Genomic DNA, 14,646 nt, shown 5'->3' on the forward strand with positions numbered 1-14,646 from the left:
CTCCTTTAGCCATTCAACTGAGTGCCTGTTTGCAAACATGACTAGTTTCCATGGCCTAACCCTTTCGCAAACAGTGAGACCGATTCCTTCCCTCTGCGGCGACGTCTCCGCTCTGACCACTTCCCGCTTTGTGACAGCACTGGGGAGTTGGCTCCCGCAAGTGGAGGCATGGTGTCAGGCGCCTGCGTTAGACACCTGGCGGGGGGGGTCCCGACGGAGCGGGGCTCACGGCGCGGCTAAGGTTGGGTTCTAGCCTGGAAGCTCTCGAGACTCGCGACGGCGGCGGCGACGACACGGCGGTGGCTGCCTGGGCCCGGGCGCGCGCGCGCGTGAGAGAGAGGGGCGGGGCGCCGCCTCCCCCGCGGGCCGCAGGGAACATGAGCAGCAAAGAAGGTGACGCCGGGCTCGCGCCAGAGGTTCCCCCGCTCCCGGGGTCACGACGGCTCCGGCGGGTCCCCTCCCCCGCGGGGCAGGCAGCAGCCTGCGCCCCCCTCTGCTCCCCGGCCCGCGAAGGTCTCGCCCCACCCCCCGGGGTCGCGCTGGCGGGAGGCGGGCGGCTCCGCTCACGTTCCGGGCAGCGAGTGTTTAGCAAAGGCCCCTTCCCGCTCAGCCTGCGGGCGTCTGGGTTCAGCAGAGCTGCACGGGGGAGCGCTGAGCGCTGTGGCTAGTGCCCGGAACCCCGGGTCCCCATCCCGGTGCCCGGGCAGCCCGCCAGGGCACAGCGCGGTGCGGGGACCGGCCTGCCGCCCGCCAAAAAGAAGCGGCGAAACAGCTTGTGAAAGGGAGGAAACCTTTAGAGAGCGCAAAGAAGCCACCCGGGGGTACAGACACCTCCCCCCGCCCCTTTGCACTCACCTGCGCTGCTGCTTGGCTCGTCTTCTTCTGGGCTCTTTCATTCCCCAAGCTGAGCCCCCAGGACTTGTCTGCCCCGCGTGCCACTGCTCTCCTGGTAGAGTTATAGCGGTGCAGCTCCCTAGCTGTGGTCACAGTTATAAATGTGCTTATGGGGGCACTAAACTAGAGTGATGTATCTGCATTGGATCTAGGAGCCATGCAGCATAAATATATCGGGACAAAAATCCTATACCCTAACTGTCATAGTTATACCAATACAAATCTGTGTGTAGACCATGGCTTAGAAGACAGTGGTATTTGTGCTGGTGACTCATTGTGCAGTGTGTCAGCATGCTTCCTGCCAGCTCCCTTTTGGGCCAGGTATCCATACAAACCACTTCCTTCACCTCCGTTCAACTGTGGAATGGAGTTAAGAACCAAAAACCTAAAATTCATTGAAATATCTTTTTTTTTAAATAATATTCGGGTTGTGGGTTTACTTTGTGTGGTAGGTAGGTTTAACCATCCGTTTTATGGGTTCCCTGTGGTTTTCCTGTAGCTGGTGGTGGGTGATGTATCTGACATTCAGAGTAGAGCAGAGAGCTTCAGTCCCTGTGTTTGGTCACAGAGACCCTTTTGGGACGGTCACCTGATGTGCTGAAATTACCTCTGAGCCCATTTTCTCTGCCATCTCGGGACTTCCAGAACCCTGTCTTGTTGAGACAGATATGATAGCCTGCTGCAACACAAACCCAGGGTCTGGACCACATCCCAAAAACTGCAGGCTTTAAGTGAAAACTGCTTAGGTTACCTGGCTACAGCACCGAGCTCCCAGTGGTATCCAAGCCCCAAATAAATCCGTTTTACTCTGTATAAAGCTTATACAGGGTAAATTCATAAATTGTCTGGCCTGTTTAACACTGATAGAGAGAGATGCACAGCTGTTTGCTTCCCCCAGGTATTAATCACTTACTCTGGGTTTATTAATAAACAAAAACAGTTTTATTAAGTATAAAAAGTAGGAATTAAGTGGTTTTAAGTAATAGCAGACAGAACAAAGTAAGTCACCAAGCAAAATAAAACAAAACACGCAAGTCTAAGCCTAATACATTAAGAAACTGATTACAGGTAATATCTCGCCCTCAGAGATGTTCCAATAAGCTTCTTTCACAGACTAGACTCCTTCCTAGTCTGGGCCCAATCCTTTCCCCGGTACAATCCTTGTTAGTTCCAACAGACATCTTAGGTGGTAAGCAGGGGCTTTCTCATGACTGGCAGCCTTTGTCCTGCTCCACCCCCTTTTATAGCTTTGGACCCAGTTATAGAAATAGATTTTCTGCCAAGCTGGCAGGTAATGCATCACTGGTCGCGTGACTTACCCAACTTCAGGAACATAATCAGCCAGCAAGCGGAGCAGGAAGAGGATCCGGCCCTCTGAGTATCGGTCATAAAAAGGAGATCTCAGCAGGTAGTACAGCAGCAGGATGGTTCGGCATCTCAACTCCTAGCGCTCTCGCTTATTCAGGTCTTTCACATCACTCAGTAAACTTAGGCTTGTGATATCCAGGATTCCCAAGAGGAGCCAGGGCTTCCATGATCTCTGGCCCCATATGCCTAAACTCCACAAGTGGAACAGAGGCCAGGTGATGTAGACAGATTCTGCAATGGTTTCCTGAAGCCCCAGAGGAGTGGGAGACTGGTTCATCTCCTCTGCTCTTCAGTTCTGTTTTCCCTCCCTCTGTTGGGGAGACCCCCAATGTCTGGATTGCAAGGCTGGGGTGCTTTTGAGGGACCTCACAACACGGCTGGAGCGCCACCCAACATATGTCTGTTCCTTCCCTGGCGAGCTGCCCTCCTTGTCTTCTGGTTGGAGCTGCTGCTGCTCCCTGTCCACTGGCACGATCGGAGGGGATGTCTGGATACCAGCTTTGTACCACAGGAAGAGCAGGAGGCGCAGGATGGCTTTAGCCAGCTGGATGAGGATGATGATGGTCCATCGGCCCATCTCACCCCACACCTTGGAAGCTCCCATCTCCGCAAACACTTCCACACACTTGAGCACACTCAGCCATGTCAGCAACTGCTGCTGGGGTAGTGATACAGGCAGGGTCTGCTGTAGCTCCTTTCGGAGGATCTAGTCATTTAACACCACCAGGAGGTTGGAGGCAGAGTACACAAGCTCAGAAAGTTCATGGGAATCAGAAAAGCAACCTGGCAGCAGGTAGGAGAGGCCCCGCACGGTGCCCTCCAGCTGCGCAGTGGCAGCCGGGTGCTGCCTCACATACTCCTGGTAGCGATGACACAAGCGCTGCAGCCTCCCCAGGGGCCCGGCGGCAGCCATGGCTCCCCGGGACCACTTGGCTTCACTGCCGCTCCCACACACTTCCGGGTAGTCCAAGGCAGGAATCTTCTGGTCTCTTTCATTCCCCAAGCTTAGCCCCCAGGGCTTGTCTGCCCCACATGTATTCCAGTATCATGTGACATGGTCACATGTCCTGTGAGACCCCAGCCTCCATTCTTCCTGGACTGGCCCACATGTACACAGGAAGGTTTGCAAATAAACAGAGCCATTTACAGTTCATTGATTCTGAAGCACTTGATGGCTTCCACTTAATATGTTTACATCAATAATACAAGTTTATATCATATTCTCCTAACTCCAGACATAGAAATAATACATGCAAACAAATAGGATGAACACACTCAGTAGATTATAAGCTTTCTAATGATAACTTACAAGAGACCTTTTGCATAAAGCATATTCTAGTTGCATCATAATCACATTCATAAGCATATTTTCATAAAGCATATGGAGTGCAACATCACACCCTGCAATGTTGTTGTAAAGGTCATATATGTGATCTTTTCAACTGTTGGAGAAAAAACAGAATCCTGAATTAATTTTCTGACGGGGATGTGAAGGAAATAATTATTATCAAAACAAAGAAATTGAAAATCAATATGTCCACATTCTGTTTTTGGTTTGGGATAATAAACAGTTAAATTGAAACATTTAAAATCCTATGTGTAACTTAAAATTGCTTTCTTTTTGAAAAATGAAAATTAACAAGACTAAATGCATGTATAAAGTTAAGCGGGTATATAAGTGTTTGTAGGATCTGGGCCTCAATCATTTAAATATAAAAATGAAGATATCTTACAAAAAGGAGGCAGGGAAAGGGAGGTAGAAGTTCAAATGAAGATATAGCAATGTGTGTTGTGCAGTAAGTGAATCCTAAATTGTGCTTTGTCTTAAGCACAGATGATGGGAAGACAAGAGGAGCACATAGCACAGGAATGGAAGTTAGTAGTAAAATACAAGTTAGAAGAAATGGGTTTTGAGGAGGGATTTGAAAGAGAAGAATGAGTACATTTGGTGTGTTGGAAGAAGTACGTGGGTCCAGCTCTAGGGAGCAGCCCATGGGAAAACATCACATAGATGAGTGAGAAGAGAGACAAGGATAAGAGTGGCTAGAGCCCAGGGAACTGATACGGGAAGCAACTGATGAAATTAATACACTGAACAATATTTGCCGCCTTAAATTGCTCTTTCTGTTCTCCAAAGACCAAAGTTCTGTGGTGAAAGAGGTACAGTGAGACAGTGGTAATAATTTTACAGTGATATGGTTCCACTCATTCTGAAGGATTTCAAAACACTTTACAAGCTATGGAATCAATCCTGCAACCTCCACAGTCTCATCATATTTAGTGGGTTAAAGGTTGCCGGGATCAGGCCTTATATATATGTGTGTATATATATCTATCTCTATTTCTAGCTCTGTGTCTCTGTATAATATATAGACAGATGCTACTCGAATTTTGCATGTCAGAAACATATACCAGACAGTTACACAAAAAAAAAACAAACCCCAAAACCCCACCTCCTATTTCTAGCTTCCAGAACTTTTTCCGTAAGTGCATATTTGTGTAAATCGGGTTTGCGTAACCCGGGGGGCATCTGTACATATATCTGTGTGTGCATGTGTGGGCCTAATTTTATGTATATAGAGGGAGAGAGAGAGATCGCTACAACACCACTAAAAGTGAAGGGGATCTTTTGGTGCCTGATCATGCTTCAATTGAAATCAAGAGGAGGCTTGCTGTTGATTTCAATGGAAGAATAATGAAGCCCAAAATGTTTACACAAAGCAACCAAGACTACAGTTTTTATGTCCCATACAGTATTCTTTACAGTAAACTGAATAGAGTTGAATTATAGTTACCTTGGAAGGATGAGGAATCCAGTGGCCCATTAAAAACTAACAGATTTATTTGGGCATAAAGCTTTCATGGGTAAACCCTCCCACTTCTTCAGATTAAAGCTTATGCCCAAATAAATCTATTAGTCTTTAAGGTGCCACTGGACTCCTCATTGTTTTTATGGATACAGACTAACAGCTATCCCTCTGATACTTGGAAGGATGGACATAAAATATTCAACATTGGATATATTAAAAAACACTCCAGAAATGAATGCCATGACATCTGGTAAAGCTGTTATAAAACTGGTACTCAATAATATTATTTAAATCTCACATTTTTTTTCTTTGTGTTCTATTTATAGGATCGGGTGGGTTCAGAAAACGAAAGCATGACAATTTCCCACATGGTCAAAGAAAAGATGAAAAAAACAATGTTAATTCGTCTTCATCTTTGATGGTGTCTTTTAAGTGTAAGTAAAAGTTGACAGTCCAGATCATAACAATGTATACAATAAAAGTTAGTGGAAATAAAATATTTAGTGGTGGGGCTGTCCATAGGCAAAATTAAAATCAGTGAGACTCTCTAAATTTGGGACATGATCTATCGCTTTCTATGCCAGCAGAGTGCTGTGGTAGAGATGATAGGGTCACTTTTTAGTTAGGGGAAGGGTGAGACAGAGCGCTTGCTGATCATTAGGGATAGGATTCTGTCATGGACCTCCCTGACTTCTGAGGCAGTGCCGGAGCCTTGTCCACTGGAACACTGCTGCCAGAGCAGCTGACCAGGCCCAGAGCAGTGGCCCCGAGAACAGCTCCCCCTACCCCAGTATTTTTAGTAAAAGTCAGGGACAGGTTGCAGCTTCTGTGAATTTTTGTTTATTGCCTATGACCTATCCCTGACTTAGTAAAAATACCCATGACAGAATCTTAACCTTGCTCATCACCTTTGAAGGGAGAGCTTTGCTGCTCACAACTGACAGTTGTAGTTATTTCAGACTAGGGCTTGTTTATACACAGAAGTTTTGTAGCCAGTTTAGTTGTTAAACTGGTGCAAACTCATGTGTAGACATTTATTTTAGTTTGAGAGTCTTATTTTGATTTAGCCTTAAACCTGTTCCTAATTTAAACTAAATCAAAATATGCTTGGTTTAAACCAAAATAAGTGTTTACACAGGGGTTTGCATTAGTTCAACTGCTTTTAAAAAAATCACCTGAAATTCACCTTTCTTTTGTAGACAAACCTTAGTACACCTGCAAGGCAGGTTTTGTAGGGGAAACTGGCTTGATTAAAGCACACTGATATGATCCAGACCCCTGGTTTAATATCTCAACAAGGTTCCTCCACTTTTCTTTTAAGGGGTGAGTATTGTGAAGAGGGAAGAATCCAGAGATAATTGTGTGGGATTGGGGAGTCCTTGCAACATGAAAAAACACTAGGAAACAGAAAGTGTGTGTGTGTGTGTGTGTGTGTGTGTGTGTGTGTGTGTGTGTGTGTGTGTGTGTGTGTGTAAATAAAGCAATGGAAAATAATTGATCTGATCAGAAAGTTAAACTCATGGCTTGGCATGATCTAAAATTATCTATTGGTAAAATACTAATATAACTAAGATAAATAAGCTTTTGTAAAGTAAAGACTTCATTATTGGGAGCACATAGCTGCTATTAGAGAAGGTTTCTCTGATTTCTTTAGAATGCTGATTGTCAGTAATTGATGTTTTTCTAAAACAAAATTAACTTTGTTGTGCAGCTATAGCGTGATTATTAATGGTATCCGGTGTTATATGAAAATGAGTTATTAGAATTCTTCAAAAATAAATTCACATGAATGAAACTTCATATTTTCTGTTAATGTTTGTGTGCACTGTTAATTGTCTGATATTAAGGACCTCTATTTCATCATGCTTTAAACACTTCCCTTCCCTGAGGCCCCTGTAATACCACTGTGCAGGCATTGGTATAAATCTACAAATAAAGCTGTGGTGAGATTTGCATTTAAAGCAGAGCAACAATCCGATTTCACACCTTAATAATTGACTATTGGTCTTGTTTAGACTGGGAAAATGCATCCTGTTAGGAAATGTGTTGATTAACATTTTGTAGCTAGCACAGTGTTAAACATGATTTTTCTTTTAGTGTGAACAAAAACAGTTATGTTTAGAAACATGCTAACTGGTCGAACTACAAAGTTGCATGTATGTTTACACTGCAGCTGGGAGTGCGCTTCCCAGCACAAGTAGACACGTGCTCTTGCTCTATTCAAGCTAGCATGTTAAAAATATCTGGGGTTGGCATAGGTGGCAGCTCAGACTGGCTGCCTGAGTATAAACCTTCCCAGATCCCCTAGGGATGTACTTGGGTGGCTAGCCTGAGCTGCTGACTGGCTACTACTGGCTACACTGCTATTTTTAGCACACAAATTTGAACAGAGCTAGCATATCTGTCTGCTGCTGGGAGGCATGCTCCCAGCTGCAGTGTAGATGTGTACCCTTAATTAACTTGTTTTCTGATATGTTTTCTCAATATAGACAAAAGCCTTCCTCTCCAAAGTAGGCATAATAATATTCAGAGAACAATTGCATTTTTTGTGTAATATTTTTAGTAAAATATTTACTAACCCTTGCAGGGGGAACATTTAAAAATTCTCCCTTTTTTGAAAAGATGCCCTGTTATCAGATTTCTTGTACTTTGGAATTGATTAACTTTGCCCTCTTGTTGTCCATTATATTTAATAAACATTAATCCCAATGCTGAGCCTACACTATCCAATTTCTAACTTCTCTCCAATCTGAAGAATAGCTGTTCATCATGAATTGGCTACATCGAAAGAGGCACACGTTAGTATGTTTGACCGCCCTCTGTGGGATTGACTATATGTATATGGCAGCAAGACAGAGAGAATGTAAGAGTCCTAGTACAAATGAATTGAGGAGAACTGTCAGAAAAAAAGGGAGGAAGTAGAAGGTAAGGAAGAATGAACAACAAAAGAAAGAGAGAAATGTAAAAATTTTCTTGATCACAGTCAAAACATTCTGAATGTTTCACAGGTAACTATGAAATCCTTTAGGAATCCTCATTATTTCTAAAAAACTGTTCACAATACAGACATAACATGTATTCCCGATGTGTTTGCCCTCCAGAGAGTGAGCGTGGTGGGAGGAGGTGTTGAGGCATGAGTAGAAACAGAGATTAACTAGTACAAACCCATTATAAGGGAATAGCAGCTAATTAGTCACATAAGTTATGATGAAGCTAAACTAAACAAGGTCCTCCTCCATTATGGCAGCAGGATCAGGCCATAAATTAGTTTATTAGGAATAAAAATGACTTTACTGCTTTTAAAATGTATTATTTATTGTATTTTCCTTGCTGTAACATATGGTAAAGCATTGTAATTGTGTGACCTTCTGTATATAAAAAAAATCTAAAACAAATGTGAAATAATGGAAGATTAAATGGTTCTGTTACACAAATAGTGTAGTAATAGAATACTTAATATTATTGTATTAGACTACACATGAGAATTTTTTTTGTGATCATCTGCATTCTGTTCTTAGCATTTCAACTGGAGCTTGATACAAGACATGATAAATATGAGAGGCTTGTGAAACTTAGTCGTGATATAACAATTGAAAGTAAAAGAACAATATTCCTACTTCACAGGATTACTAGGTGAGTCACATTAATTCCCATTTCCATGCTGACCCAGAAGCTTACTGTTGCCTTGCAGAGTTTTCTGTATCTATGAGTAACAGGTGCAATATTCAGTTGAGCTAGACATCAAGGAAGATAAACATAGGCTCAGTTCATTTCCCGCGAGCTGTGTTGTTTTATTTCCTCTGAAACAGTGTTTCTCAAACTGGGGTCGCCACTTGTGTAGGGAAAGCCCCTGGCGGGCCGGGCCAGTTTGTTTACCTGCCCCGTCTGCAGGTCCGGCTGATTGCGGCTCCCACTGTCCGCCGTTCACCGCTGCAGGCCAATGGAGGCTGCTGGAAGTGGTATTCAGTAAGTCCCTCAGCCCACACCACTTCCAGCTGCTCTCATTGGCCTGGAGCAGCGAATTGCAGCCAGCGGGAGCTGCAATTGGCCAGACCTGCAGACTGGGCAGGTAAACAAACAGGCCTGGCATGCCAGGGGCTTTTCCTACACAAGTGCAACCCCAGTTTGAGAAACACCACTCTAAAAGGATATGTAAGCCAGTGGGCACATGCACCAATCGGGAAATTAAAAATAAGGACCAGCCTCTAGTTCGTGTCAAGTCCATTTCCTTAGAGATGGCTTTATTAACACAAAGAATATTCCAAAACAGGGCCAGAGTAACACAGAACACTTGGTAACAGCCAACAGACCTTTCCAGCAAGCTGGGAGGGGAAAGAACACACCTTTCTAGAGAGCCGCTTTTGAAATAACTTGCCCATTTCTTTTATAGCCCCACCCCAGATCACCCATGTGATAAGTAGGGAACCTGGGTTCTACTTGTGATCCCATACATGCTGGAACTTAAGGAGTGTGTCTATGCATAGTTGCAGGGTGTCTTACATTTTGTGCCCTGATCACTGGAAGCAGTAGGTGCTGTGGGAGAATAATGGAAAAAGTTGAGGCTTGCCATAGCCTGTTGTATGAAAGATTTACCTAGAGAATTACATATGTAATTTTAGACATTGGGCTTTGTCTGTATTGGTCTTTTTTCCCTAAAATTTCCCACTGTTATCACCAGTGCAGCTCCACAATGGTAGCAACGGTGTGGGCACTATTGTAGGTAAGATGCTGGCAGCTGCCATTTTTTAACCTTAATGCGGTCCAGACTTGCTTTGAGCAGAGGTAAACAACATGGTGGTTTATCATTTTAGTGGCCACTAGAGCCTTTGCTGCACTAGCGCTGCCTCTATTGCTACACAAAGAATAGCAACGTTGGAACTTTCAGGGGGGAAACGGCTTGTGTGTAGACTCAGCATAAGCTTTTAGATTCCTTTGCAGCATGGAATCCTGTTTTCTAGAAGCGTACTAATGGTGGTTTGCCATACTGTGTCTGTACTTCCCTTCCCCTCTCTGTTGTAATTATTCAGTACAGAGCCCAGTTTCAGAATTCTAACCATATTTAAACATTTGTTCATAACCAAACTACAGTACCAGTCCTGTTGGGGGAACAGAGGGGTACTGGTAAGTGAAAAATTCCAGTTAACTAAGAAGAAGGGAGTTTGGGTGCAGGAGAGGGCTCAGGACACGGGATTAGTGCGTGAGAAGGATTTTGGGTGCTGGATCCTGGGGGTGCTCACCTCAGGTGGCTCCCTGCAAGCGGCGACCTGTCCCTGCTGTTCTTAGGCGGAGGCGCAACTGCCCTTGCCCTGCCCCAAGCGCCGGCTCTGCAGCTCTCATTGGCCAGGAACTGGGGCCATTGGAAGCTGCGGGGTTGGCACCTGTGGGAAGAGGTTGTGTACAGAGCCGCCTACCTGTGCCTCTTCCTAAAACAGCAGAGATAGGTGACCGCTTGCGGGGAGCTGCCTGAGGTGAGCACTCCCTGGATCCAGCAGCCCAAAATCCCTCTTGCGCCCCTGTTCCAAGCCCTCTCCTGCACCCAGACTCCTTCCCTGAGCCCACGCCCCAGTCACCAGCCCCACACCCTCTCCCACACTCTGAACCCCTCATGGCCATTCCTTCGCCTAGGAGCAGCAGGGACATGTCGCCGCTTCCGGGGAGCCACGCGGAGTCAGGTAGGGAACCTACCAGCTCTGCATCAACCAGACTATAAACTAGACATTCAATGAAGATTAGAAATGCTGATTTATAGAGCTTTCTGGTTGGTACAGGGCTGGCTAACACAGCCTTTACTGTATCCGCTAAATCCACAGAATAGTAATTTAAAAAGAGATGTTGTAAATCTATAATACTGTGTACATTGTTTGGGCTTTTTAAGTATAATAGATGAACTGTCCTTTAAATGCTGTATATAAAATCTAATGTAACAATAGTTGTGGATCAGATATGGTAGAGGTTTCCTTAGTGGCATATTTCATAAATACTGTCTAAAAACATGTATAAAGTAGATCCTTGTGCTATGTTAATCTAATGTATTGCAAAATGCTATGGATTTTGTGTATGAGAGAGAAGTCTTCCACAGATTTTTCTAGCTATTTTGCCTATTTATTTTGAGCATTGTCATGAACTTCCTCATTACCTCTGCTTTAGTCATAGTTAAAGCTACAGCCTGAAATAAGCAGCACACTATTCAGACTGGGTTTGAATGGTTGATTATCTTAAGGGCAATTCGTTTTTGAATCTACAATGGAGTTCAAAGGTACCTACTTACACTAGATCAGAAAGATTCATTTTAAATTTGGCTCATTCCAAAATATTTAATTTTGTCTGCACTTATTAAACATAGGGTGGTTAGTAGAAGAAAAAGTATGTAATTTAACTCTTTGTTGGTGTTCTAACAGCTGTCACTTTGTAATTTTATTTGTATTCTGTGCTCACAGTGATCCCAATGGGGAGGAAATACTAAATGAATCTGAGGCCAAATTAGAAGCCGTCAGACAGAAAATTAAGCAAGTAGCACAAGAACTGATAGGAGAAGACATGTATCAGTTCCACAGAGCCATCTCTCCAGGTAAGTCTACATTCAAATAGGATGGGCACACACATCAGGCCAAACTCAGTTTAGGTGCAGCTCCATTACTTCAGCAGTAATGCATTTGCTTACACCAGGGCTGAATGTGGCTCACCCTTTGCACTTTAAAACATAGATTGTGATTTTCCTCCTTTTGAAGATTAAAAAACATGCTCTTGGTTATATTTCATAACACTCAAATATGTAAACACATTGTATAGATATCAGTATCAAGCACAAACTGTACTATGTGCAACCATTCAAACTCCCCTCTCCCCCAATCTGTTTCAACTTCTCTGTGTAAATGGCAGTCTTTTTATAAAGCGTTTCAAAGGTCATCTTAACATTTCAGCTACACTGATGGATGCAATATGTTGAGTTTCCCCACAATATTTTTATATCCTTCTCTCACATGCAAAACAACTGTATTTAGGCTCTCTGTGTGGCACTGGTGATCAACAGAAACTCTCCAGCTGTAACCATCACTTGGTCTTTAGTAGATGCATCAGTACTGTTCCACTCCTGGGTTTCCAGTGAGTGCACTCAGTCTCTTTCTTTTCTGTTGTTCAGAGTGTCTGGCTCCTCCCTAGACTCAATTTCCCAAATGTGTGTACCTTTTCTCAGGTGCTCTGCAGGCCTGGGGCCAATATGGAAGCACCTTACTACCAATCCAGCCATCCTGCATTTTTCCAGCTGCATTTGGAACCTTTGAAATTCAGTGTCCTGCTGGCCTTCTAAAGGGGCCGTTACCTCAAGGACTTTCTTTAAAAACAAACAAACGAACAAACAAAACCCTATTCCTGCTGTTTCAACCTGTCTACAATTCAGCAAAAAACTGTAGACCCCACCCATTTTTCATTTGGGTGCTTGTATTGGTACTCTTATTTGAAAGTGTTTTTTTGAGTACCTGAGTTCCAGTTTGATCACCTAAATCAGTAGTTTTCAAACTTCAGCAACCTCAGGACTCCCATTTTGATTTAAAATTTTTCAGGGACCACCAAGCCTCCGCACTCAGCCCAAGGCCCCACCCCACCTCTTCCTGCCCCCTGCTCACTCCATCCCCCCACTTCCTCTGTCATTCGTTCTCCCCCCACCCTCACTCACTTTCACCAGGCTGGGGCAGGGGTTGGGGTGCAGGAGGGGGTGCAGGCTCTGGGAGGGAGATTGGGTTCTGGAGGGGCCGAGGGGTGTGAGCTCTGGAAAAGGGTTGGTATGTGAAAAAGGGTGAGGAGTGTGGGCTCTGGCTGGGCAGCGCTTACCTTGGGCAGCTCCCAAAAGCAACCAGCACATCTCTCCATCTCTCTGGCAGTGGGGCGGGGGGGCGAGAGAGGTCTCTGCTCACTGCCCCTGCCCGCAGGCACTTCCCCAGAGCTCCCACTGGCCGCAATTCCCAGCCAATGGGAGCTGCGGAGTTGGTGCTTGGGGTTAGGGGCAGAGTGCAGAGACCCCCTGACACCTCCCCCATTCCCCTCCGGGGGAGTGCTTCCGTTCTGTCCGCTTCCGGGAGTGCTGTGGAGCCAGGGCAGGCAGGGAGCCTGATCAGTGGGGCCTGTGGACCCCAGTTTGAGAAACGCTAGTCTAAATCTATAATTGGATATTCTGATTTAGAGACCGGGTATCTAAGTTTCCAAATTAGAATCAGATTCCACAGCTGGGGGTTACGTTGTGTTCTTTACTAAATCTGTTGGGGATCATTGCACAAGTTAAGAGACCCCAACTACACCATTTTATATAACATGGGTAAACATGTTAATTGTGGCCTTGCCCAGCATCACACTCAACCAGCTCTGATGTTTCTCCAATTTCTAGGGGTAAGAAAACATTTCTCATTGTCATTAACATTTCCAGATATATGCATTTGAAGAAATAACAGGCAGAAGTAGTAGAGAGAAAAGGAGAAATTTGCTGAGATTTATTTTTAAAAAAAAAAACCAAACAGAGATACTAACTACCAGTTTATTTGCACAACCTGAATGTTACTAACATCAGCTGCAATGCCTATTTTCTTGCATCTCACAAGAAGAATCAGCCATTATACTTCTGTCTCCAGGCCTCTTGCTTGCCATGCTTTTTTTAAAGAAAATCTTGAGTAATTAATCAATACATCAGCGTTCCAGTTGTCATTCCTTACTCAGGTAAAACTCATCTTGACATCAATGAGAATTTAGTTTGAGTAATGAGTGTCGAAAAAATGCCCCTGAATAGCTATAGTAGTTAGCAAACAAAAATCTTTAAAGTTATGGTTGTTAGTTTTGTAAACTGGGGGAATAATATATCTGTAAGGGATGTAACTTGCAGCATCCAAGTTAAGGCTGTGGATGCATACTTATTCATGAATTTACAGCTCATTTGTCAATGTAATTCCAAACTATGGTTACACTTAAAATTTGTCCTTAACTTGGATCATTTGCACTGTAACAGCCAGACATCAGCAGTACACCATATTGCAGTCTTTCACTAAGTCATGACTGTCACTGTTTCTTTACCAGTTATATATTTGTTTTAGTCCAATTAAAAAGTGAACATGACTTTTAGTAGAAACGACGCATTGTGTATGTTTGTGTATCTTCATGACACTTGTAGTTTAGTGTTCTGTGGAGCCAGAGACGATTAATTCGTGTTAAGAAAGTTTATAAATTGCTCTGTAGCGTTGCAGAGTAAATGCTCAAAGAAATTGTGAACAGTGTGAGTTGACTGTATTGTGAATATTTTGAAATCTTTATTTGGATATGTAAGTTGCCTTTGAGTTAAGGTAGTGCTTAACTTATTAGTGAATCCTTAAATGCAGTTCACAGAGGGTTATGGCCTAGTATCAAGTATGAACAGAACAGTTTGAGGCCTGATGGAAACACAGACTTTGCCAGCAGAACCTATGAAACTCTTAGACCCGCTCACATTCCAAGCCTTGCTATAATCTCGCATAGCTTGTGGTGTGCACAGCATTTAAAGGCTCTGCTCCATACTGCTGTCAGTATGCATTCTAGGTGTAAAAGGACTGAGAAATTT

General features: G+C 44.0%; 1 protein-coding gene and 1 pseudogene across 2 annotated transcripts in view; one reads left to right on the forward strand and one right to left on the reverse strand.

Moving 5' to 3' along the window:
• Window positions 1-285: 285 nt before the first annotated feature.
• Window positions 286-14,646, forward strand: part of TSNAX (translin associated factor X) — a 46,080-nt gene continuing 31,719 nt past the window's right edge. The window contains exons 1-4 of one of the 2 annotated variants that reach the window (XM_030556890.1): window positions 286-393; window positions 5,399-5,506; window positions 8,591-8,705; window positions 11,510-11,640. In XM_030556890.1, the coding sequence (XP_030412750.1) occupies window positions 378-393; window positions 5,399-5,506; window positions 8,591-8,705; window positions 11,510-11,640 (370 nt within the window). In that variant the 5' untranslated portion in view covers window positions 286-377. Of the gene's footprint in view, window positions 394-5,398; window positions 5,507-6,271; window positions 6,396-8,590; window positions 8,706-11,509; window positions 11,641-14,646 lie in introns of those variants that run through there. The other variant, XM_030556891.1, reaches the window with a different exon arrangement.
• On the reverse strand, window positions 1,102-3,273 carry LOC115647626 (annotated as a pseudogene).

Source organism: Gopherus evgoodei, chromosome 3 (assembly GCF_007399415.2).
Source record: "Gopherus evgoodei ecotype Sinaloan lineage chromosome 3, rGopEvg1_v1.p, whole genome shotgun sequence".
In the NCBI taxonomy this organism is placed as follows: Eukaryota; Metazoa; Chordata; order Testudines; family Testudinidae; genus Gopherus; species Gopherus evgoodei.